The 9,627-nt window shown below is 42.2% G+C and overlaps 1 protein-coding gene across 2 annotated transcripts in view; it reads left to right on the top strand.

Annotated features, from left to right (window-relative positions):
* Positions 1-438: 438 nt before the first annotated feature.
* Positions 439-9,627, top strand: part of acox1 (acyl-CoA oxidase 1, palmitoyl) — a 77,546-nt gene continuing 68,357 nt past the window's right edge. For both annotated transcript variants that reach the window (XM_084319085.1, XM_084319086.1), the window contains exons 1-2: positions 439-640; positions 9,396-9,555. In XM_084319085.1, coding sequence (XP_084175211.1) covers positions 532-640; positions 9,396-9,555 — 269 coding nt within the window. In that variant the 5' untranslated portion in view covers positions 439-531. The remainder of the gene's footprint in view (positions 641-9,395; positions 9,556-9,627) is intronic.

The raw sequence follows: 9,627 nt of genomic DNA, 5'->3' as shown, positions 1-9,627 counted from the left end.
CTTGAGATGATAACATTACATCCGCATTTTACCGCATGGCGAGCTAAACCAATCAGAGAGGGGCTTCGCTCAACCAATCAAAGAGGGGGCTGCAGAAATGGAGCCCAACCAATCAGAGAGGCGTCTGCAGAACCTCAGCCATTGGGTGGGACCCAAATCACGTCACCAAAATCAGCCAATGGAAGCGAGGGGTTGCTATGTGCGGGGCTTGTATGTGCGGGGCTTGTAAGCGCTGGTCTGAACGGCTGCAGCTGGAAGCATCTCTTTGGGTCGGCAGTGCCTCCCCTGGCCTTACATACGCGCCGCCTTTTAACTGCTTCGTCAACATTTTATGCAGAATACCTCGAAATTGCGATGGGGACCTTTATTTTGAAGACTTGAATCCTTGTCAGACCGGAAGTAGAATATCATAACTGGGCTGACACCGGTGAAGCAGGTTGAGGGCTCAGTGGGTTACGACGACGTTATAGTTCACATCATAAATATTAGGTAATCGGCGATTCTGCTTTTGGTCTGGGATACAACGAAACAATGAATCCAGACATTCTCAGAGAGCGGCAAAATGCCACTTTTGACGTCGAGAAACTCACCAACATTTTGGATGGTGGTCTGGAGAAGACCCGCAGGAGGCGAGAGATTGGTGAGTGAACGTCCGCTGGCTTTGCCTTATTATCTCTTGCTGACAGACGGCGCTGCTTTTACAATGGCATTGTGTGCAGTAGCTAAAGTACGATATCCATTCCAGCTAATAGTGTAGTAAATAACAGAATAGCTTTGGACAACTGTGTTGTTGATGTATCTGGTATTTCATAAATGTCTAGATGTAGCAGTACTGTCTATCTGTATGTCATGTATGTCATATTATGTTATGATGAATTGAAAATGGGGGACCCTGATGTAAACAAGACGAAAGTCTTTCTCTGGTCTGCATCCCCGTATTGAGCCGTACTGTATTGTACCCATTCTGCAATCTGTTAATAAAGTTCTCAATCAATCAATCAATCAAGCTAGCTAACGTTAGTAATAACGGTACTAGTAGTAACTAGTACTGTAGTATCCTCGTTACTAGCTTTTGTGTAGGTGGAAGAGTAACGTTAATGTTTTTGAATGAATTGTTATTACAAGCTAGTGCTAGTCATGAACAGAAAAAACATGATATTATATTTGGTACTTATTTCACATTGTAGGAAAATAAATTATTAAAGGATACTCAAGGACATTGCAACTGTTAACATGTTGCTTGTTGACATGTTGTTGAGAAAAACAAAACATCTCTGGCTGAGTTGACGCAAAATGTGTTGTAGTTGACGTTTGTTCCTATAAACACAGTTTTGGGTGGAGATCAATTTAAAAGTTCATCTGTTGAAAGGATGAGATGAATCTTACAAGTTCATCATTTGATCCAGTATGTTCTTCCTGTCAGTTATGGAATAAATGGGATTTCTGTCCATATTTAGCTATTTTATTCACATGACATGTTTAGACTCAATAATAAACTTGCCTTGCCATTAGACTCAACATGCAGATAGATGTCTACTGTTAACGGCACAACAACAATGATGGTGAAGTAGTTATAGATTACCGTGTCTAGACTACTAGACTGCTACCAGAAGATTCAGCTGCAGGTCGGGGCAGGCTGCTTGATTGATTGATTGATTGATTGAAAACTTTATTAACAGATTGCAGAATGGGTACAATACAGTACAGCTCAATACACACAATTGTTAAGGGGATGCAGACCAGAGAAAGACTTTCGTCTTGTTTACATCAGGGTCCCCCATTTTCAATTCATCAGGACATATATGACGACATACAGATAGTCAGTACTGCTACATCTATACATTTATGACATACCAGATTTGCAAATACAGTACTGTTAGTGATACAGAAGGAGTCAGGAAAAGGGAGTATATACATTTGACGTAGAAACTGTACATTGGAGGAGGTTGGGTGGGGGGGGTTGGGTACACTGGGATATTGACAACCATACTGGGTAATCTACATTGGAGGTGGTTGGGGGGGGGGGGGCACACTGTATAAACAAGCAAAACTGTACATTGAGGGGGGGGGGGGGGGGGGGGGGAGACACTGTACAAACAAACAAAATTGTACATTGGACTATTGACAAAACCATACTAGGTAAATGACTGTACATTGGAGGGGGTTGGGTTAGGATATTTACAGGGGCCAGTGTTGAATTGCAGTCTCCCGTAGGTGTCCCTTGAGAGAGGTTTTGAAAGTGGGTAGTGATCCACATTCCTTTACAGCTTTGGGTAGGGCGTTCCACATTGATGTGGCATAATTGCGAAACGTGTTTAGTCCCTTATTTGAGCCGAATCTGGGTTTAACATGATTTGTGGAGCTCCCTCTGGTGTTGTGATCGTGGTATTCACTGACCTTTGGGAAGTATTTTGACATGTACATGGGTACCTTGGTCGTGTAGTGTATCTTGTAGACCAGGCCCATTGCAAGTTGCTGTACTCTGTCGTCTACTCTAAGCCATCCTAGGTTGTCAAAGTGGGCAGGGGTGAGGTGGGTTCTAGGAGTAAGGTCAAGCAGTAGTCTGACCAGTTTGTTTTGAGATGTTTGTAATTTTGTTTTTAGCGCCTTTGAGGTGCTTTGGTACCATGAGGTGCAAGCATAGTCGTAGTACCCCTGAATGAGTGCTCCTGCCAGAGTCTTCAGGGTATTCTTGTTTACCAGAGAGGAGATCCGGTACAAGAATCGAGTTCGTTGGTTGACTTTTTTTATTACATTGGATGCCATTTTGTCACAGGAGAGATTAGCCTCTAGGATGGAACCCAGGTAGGTAATTTCATCTTTCCTTGTGACAATAATATTGTCACCCACTGTAACTGAGAAGCCGTCGGTCTTGCTGAGTTTGTTATTTGAACCGAAGAGAATGGACTCTGTTTTGCCCATGTGTAATGATAGTTTGTTATCAGCGAGCCATATGCAGATTCTGCCTAGTTCCGAGCTGAGGGTTTTTTCAACCTGTAACTTGTTCTTGTCAGAGACCAGCAGGGCTGAGTCGTCCGCAAACAGGAACAAGTTGCAGTCACAAGCTGACGACATTTCATTTGCATAAATTAGGAACAGTAGCGGTCCTAGTATGCTTCCTTGTGGAACACCACTGGGTGTTGGCATCCGGGATAATTCCTGAAAAGCTGGTTTATAGGGCGCTATGTACATTCTACTATAATCATTGGCGTTTCTTGCCTGGACACGCTACTATTTCCAAATCAAATGTATATAATAGATATATTCCAATTGTCTGATCGCAATTTCCAGTATTGGTGTCCATCTGGTCCCGGACATAATTTGGCACAACTTATGGGTAGAGTGTGCCAGAAGCGTTTCGAAGTGGTCTGATGAAGCGATTTACTCAGCTCCGTCTAAATTTAGCACCCGGAAGGATTTAAACGTAACACACGGTCTGGAACAGGGTTTACTGCACTCTCGATACTGCCACCTAGCCGGATCTGGCCGGTACTGCACCCTCGGGGTCCCAGTATGCCTTTTAACGGCAACATACAGGTCCGTGACATTGAATAGAATATTCAAATAGAAAAAAATAAAAACGGACCAAATAACAAGTTTACTCGTTGTTGGCGTTCAACGCATGGCGCCCAATAACGAGTAAACTCGTTGTTAGCGGGGAGTTAATGGGTCTCATTCTCGAACGAAGTTACGACAAAATATTTCGTCTTAGCCAGATTTCAGCCTATTTAAGACATATTGGGGCTGGGAGTGGGAGTCTTCAAATTTTCCTGAGATCTTATTTGAGAGCAGATCTAAGAGTGCTGAGGAGCACACTTAAATATGCTCTCAGCCCACAATCAAATCTCATGATTGATTGACTAATTTAAAATGTTATTATAACTTGACAGACTGTGTTCTCATAGTGATTCCTTCACGTCAACGCTACATGCCTCCTTGGAATTAATTACTTAATCATAATTAAAATAAATATGACAATATTTGTACGATAAGAAACTACGAATTTGATGTCGGAAAAATAAATAATATGGATTCATCTGATCACAGGGCAGCTGGATTAACCATATCTCTGAATCAGCTATCTTGGACAAATAATTACTCAGATATTCAAACACAATTATGCAATTATTGTGAAATGATTGAAAATAATAATAATTTAATGCCTTCTGTGGAATTTGTATTTCTTATTTGTTACACATCTGTTTTAATGATTAATTATATACATTTGAAAGAATGCAGGTCAACATGCAATGTATCCCATTGATTGGTATACAATGGGACAGACCTTTGTTTGATTGATTGATTGATTGAAAACTTTATTAACAGATTGCAGAATGGGTACAGTACAGTACAGCTCAATTACATAAGGGGATGCAGACCAGAGAAAGAATTTCGTCTTGTTTACATCAGGGTCCCCCATTTTCAATTCATCATAACATATATGACACACATGACACAGATAGACAGTACTGCTACATCTATACATTTATGACATACCAGATTTGCAAATACAGTACTGTTTGTGATACAAAAAGAGTCCAGAAAAGAGAGTACATTTGACGTGGAAACTGTTGGAGGAGGTTGGGTAGGGATGGGTGGGGGATAGACTTACACTGTACAAGCAAAACTGTACATTGGAATATTGACAAAACCATACTTGGTCATTTACTGTACATTGGAGGGGGTTGATATAGCTATAAACCTGCATTCCTTCGAATATATCATTAATCAATTAAACTTATATTGAAATACACTATATAGCCTATACACCAACACTGAAATTACAGTGGATAAATAAATAAGAACTAAAGCTAATCGGTGGAAATAGACAAGTCTTGTGTGCGCCTACGAATGAACAGTCGCCTATAGGCTTATGGAATAATAAGCCATACTGCGTTCATTCATTACGCCCGCCGTAGGCTATATATATTATGTCATTCATTCATTCATATACAGTACTGCGCGCGCGCGCGCGTGTGTGTCTGTGTGTGCGCGCGCGCTGCGGCAGGTGTGTACCGCGAGCTGTATATGATGCCAATACATTCATCTAATCTAGTTTTGATGGGCGCAAGCGTGATTACGAAACCTAGCCGCATTTCTCGGAGACGCTCTCTGATTGGCACTGACTGACGCTAGGTTTCGTAATCACGCGGCTCGCAAAGCACTTCCGCCATTCCATTTCACACAGCTGCGTCACCAGTTGCCTTATAAGGAACTATGGAGGCAGTGTTTTGTATGCAAATGAGCTGAACGGGAACGCGCTTTGGAGTTTACGACAGAATGCCATTCTCCAAGCAGATATCAGATCATATAATTTCTGCAACCGTTTCAGCCACTTAAGACATATCTCCAGCACGTTCAGGACTCAGAGTGTACTTGTCATAGATTATGTCTCAGTGGTTCCAAGATAAGTCTTCCAGAATATATCTTTGGAAAATTTTCGGGAATGAGACCCAATGTCCACAAAAAGGCCCATGATGGTGCAAGAAGAACTCAGCTGTGAGCAGGGGCTGTGCCACAGAATCCCAAGTGAAACGGCATCCATTGAAGCACAGGGTCACCTGCTTTTTGCAGGGTTCGTACAAGGTCCTTGAAGTGCTTAAAGTGCTTGATCTTTGACAAAAAAAAGTCGAGGCCTGGAATTCCTTGAAAACAGCCCATTTTTACAGGCGGCCGGGTAGCGCAGCGGACTAACCGTCTGTCTACCACCGCAGAGACACTGGTATCGAATCCGGCTGTCAGCGACTCAGCGGTACCTCCGGCATGGGCGGTCGTCATACTGACACAATTGGCAGTGTCAGCGGGAGGGAAGCCGGTGGGTGGTAATCTGGTCGTTATAAACAACGACTCCTACAGGTCGGTCAGGGCACCTGCACACTTGCACAGCGAGGGAAGGAACTGGTGAATGTAGTGTGATCCTCCCACGCATTACACTTCACCAATGAGAGTCCACGCTGTCAGGTGAAAAGAGGCTGCTGGCTGTCTCCTATGTATCGGAGGAAGCATGTGATAGACTTCAGGGCTCCCTAGACCGGCAAGTAGGGGGAAAATACACGCAACGACCAGGAAGGAGAGGGGGGAATTGGCATAACGACTAAATTGGGATGGGAGAAAAATACAGAAAAAAGTAGATCAAAAAAAGAAAACAGCCAATTTTTTTTTTTATCCACTTTTTCTCCCATTTTTCTATATATTTTCTCCCATCCCAATTTCGTATCATCCAATTCAACCCTCCCCTGTCACGAACGCTGTTTCTTGCCTCCCACAAGCCGGCTGCAATGTGGACTAAGTCATACATAGCACAAGTCCCCTCCGGTACTTGAGGTAACAGCAGTCGCATCTTTTCACCTGCGCAGCTCGATCTCTCAGTGGCGAGGAGTAACGCGTGGGAGGCTCACGCTGCCTCCGACACTTCCTGATTCTACTGCGCAGGCGCACCAACCGACCTGTAGGAGTCGCTGTCCACAACGCCCGATCCCCACCCATCAGTTTCCCACCCCCTAATACGGCCAATGTGTATTAGTACGGACGACCAGCTAAACTGAAAGCAATGTGGAGCACTGGGATCGAACAGGCGATCCCAGTGTCTCTGCATTCGTGGCGAGCGCCTTGCCCACTACGCCACATAGCCGCCCGAAAACAGCCCATTTTTTAACAAGGTGCTTAAAAAGTCCTTGAAATACAAATCAACGATTCGCATTGAAAGTTTTCTTCATCCATGATGAAATTGTTCTGAATCAAGAAATTCTAATCTTTTATTTAAAGTGTAACAAATTTTCGGAAATAGGTTTTAAGCCATACATATTGGATCAGATTCTTTTTCTATAAAAACAGCATTTAAAAGTGAATTGTATCCTTTTAAATGCCCTTTTTTATAGTGCTTAGGAAAGTACTTGAAAGTCCTTGAATTTCATTTCGCAATGTCTGGGAACCCTGTTAGCTACTGTAAGTATCAAGCTGTCGTTAGCAGCATCCAGCACAGGGCTGTTCTAACTTCTACCCCGCTCTGACCTCGCCGGGTGACACGGGGAGGGCGCTCAGCCGCTCACTAAATCCGTCTGTAGTGTCAAGTGTTTCCTCCCTCAGATGTGGTGACATCAAAACCACTTTACCTCAAAATGTCTCCCTAACGAACTTCTGCTCATGAAACTTTCAGCTTATAAATTCAATGAAAGTGCTATTAAGTTGTTAAATAATTACTTACTTAACACTATGCCGTCCGTCCACGAGTATATACGTGTTTCGATTCCATGCGTTGTGGATCAGATCCACGTATATCGTGTGGCAAGTTGTTATTGTTTTATTCCATATTTATAACGCTATTAACGTCCGCTATCGAGATCCATTACCTACCCACATATTTGATTTTCGAAACATGCACTACCGGCCAGATCCGCTTAGGGGCGCCATTTTCATTTATGATTAGCCAATGTACATATCGATTTACCAGAATCCGATGACTAATGAAGAAATGCTGCCGGCGATCACATGGCCTGACGGTAGGATACTATTACCCCAAATTACAGCTGGATTGGACATTGTTTTAAAACCTAACGTGATAGACCACTGACATTGGCTACCTGAACGCACACTCTATTGCTAATCAATAATACTAATCGGCGTTCCCCGCCGCCCCCATTTCATCCATAGATGCTCTGTAATAGTCCGGATGCTACGCAGTTTGTTTTATTTCATTCGTATATATACAGCAGAAACGGCGTTTGATATAACGGCGCCAACGTTTTAGCCTATTTTCTAGCTTCCTGAAAAAAAGAACGAAAAGCGCGATAAACCTTATATTCACGACGCTATGAAATGACAACCAACCGATGGATTTTTTTTTTCTTTAAGCCATTATGAAGGCATGGTTTATGCACTCAAGTGACAATGAGAATGGACAGATAGCAATACTATAAATGATATATATAGCTCTTAGAAAGTACATCGGTTTGTAAACAATCCTCTGTCCTCTGAGGCATAAATCGCAGAGGGGCTCCGGTCGCCATAGTGTTAATAGACTACGATGCGTGATGTTTAATGGCACACTATCGGAGATGAGGGAACTCCATGGCGGAGTGCCCCAAGGGAGTTGCCTGGGTCCCTTATTGTATGAAATCTTCGTTAATGATTTACCATTAGTACTTAATAATGCATCAATGGAGATCTATGCAGATGATACTACAGTGTACGTAGAGGCGTAAAAATCTGAGTCTGTTAATAGGTGAGATGAGATAGTGCTAATTTCCAACTGGGTAAGTGAAAATAAGTTAAAGTTAAATGTTGCAAAACCCAAGAGTATAATGATAGCCTCAAAATATACATCTAGATCAAATCCTAAATTAAATCTAGTTCTGAACTGTGCTGATATCGAACAGGTCAGTGAGGCAAAATTGCTGGGTGTTGTAATAGATGAAACACTTTCTTGGTCGAAACACATTAGCAATATGGTGGCTAAGATGGGCTGTGGTACTTCAATGATCAGAAGGTGTAGAAATCTGTTGACTAATGGTACAGCAAAGCTTGTACTACAATCTTTGGTCTTATCTCGCCTGGACTACTGTCCTACTATATGGTCTAATGCCTCTAGGCTTGATCTGAACAAACTCCAGTTCGCTCAGAACAGGGCGGCACGCCTCGCTCTGCGCTGCTCTGTGAGGAGTAGTGTTGGAGTGATGCATGCCTCGCTGACCTGGATGACAGTGAAATAGAGGATGGCATGTAGCCTGGTAACTTTTTTGTTTAATATCTGTAATACTGGGAAACCGGAGGGTTTTCACTCACAACTGTACCCAACTAATATGAGACATGGATATAGCACAACTTAAGGCAAGCATTAGATTCATGCTTTACTTTACCTCTACCAAAAACAAATGCTCTGAAAAAGACGGTAATGTATAGAGCAGTTGCTTATTGGAATAAAATACCCAGAAATATAACTATGGTAAGGAACAAATTTATGTTTAAAAAAAAGTAAAAAATTGCACTCATGAATAATTAGTTACATTTTGGTCATTGACCTATTATGGAAATTAGTATGGAAATATAAAGGTGATCGGTGATTTGAGAAAAGTTATGCTATATTATGAGTTAAAATCATATAAATGATTTTGAACTGTTTTGTTCATATGGACTGACTATGTAATTTGTATTTTATGGTTGGAGAATTGTGATATCTAACTTATGAATATTGAGTGAATCTTTTATTCACTGTTTTGTTTGTTGTGATGTTTTCTTGTGAGTACTTCAATGTTTGTGGTTTTATATTTATATTTTTACTTTTTTGTGTGTGTGTTTGTATTTTTAATGTTTGGACCCCAGGAAGAGTAGTCTCACTTTGGTGTAGACTATGGGGATCCACAATAAAACAATAAAACAATATCCCCTGTCCTCTGTAGAATCACTGGTGATCAATGACCCAGACTTTCATCACGAGGACCTTAACTTCCTGTCTCGCAGTGAGCGCTACGACCGGGCAGTGAAGAAGAGCGCCCAGATGATTCTGAAGCTCAGGGAGTATGGTATTGCAGACCCAGAGGAGATCTACTGCTATAAGAGGTGAGGCTAAATGGTTAGATAGGGGAGGCTCTGCTGAAGGCTTTTGTGTTTCTTCATTGGGCTTCATTATTC

This window comes from Notolepis coatsorum (genome assembly GCF_963971535.1).
Source record: "Notolepis coatsorum genome assembly, chromosome: 7".
Classification (NCBI taxonomy): Eukaryota; Metazoa; Chordata; class Actinopteri; order Aulopiformes; family Paralepididae; genus Notolepis; species Notolepis coatsorum.
The sequence above is the reverse complement of the archived record's forward strand: the minus strand, read 5'-3'. Positions and strand labels throughout refer to the sequence as shown.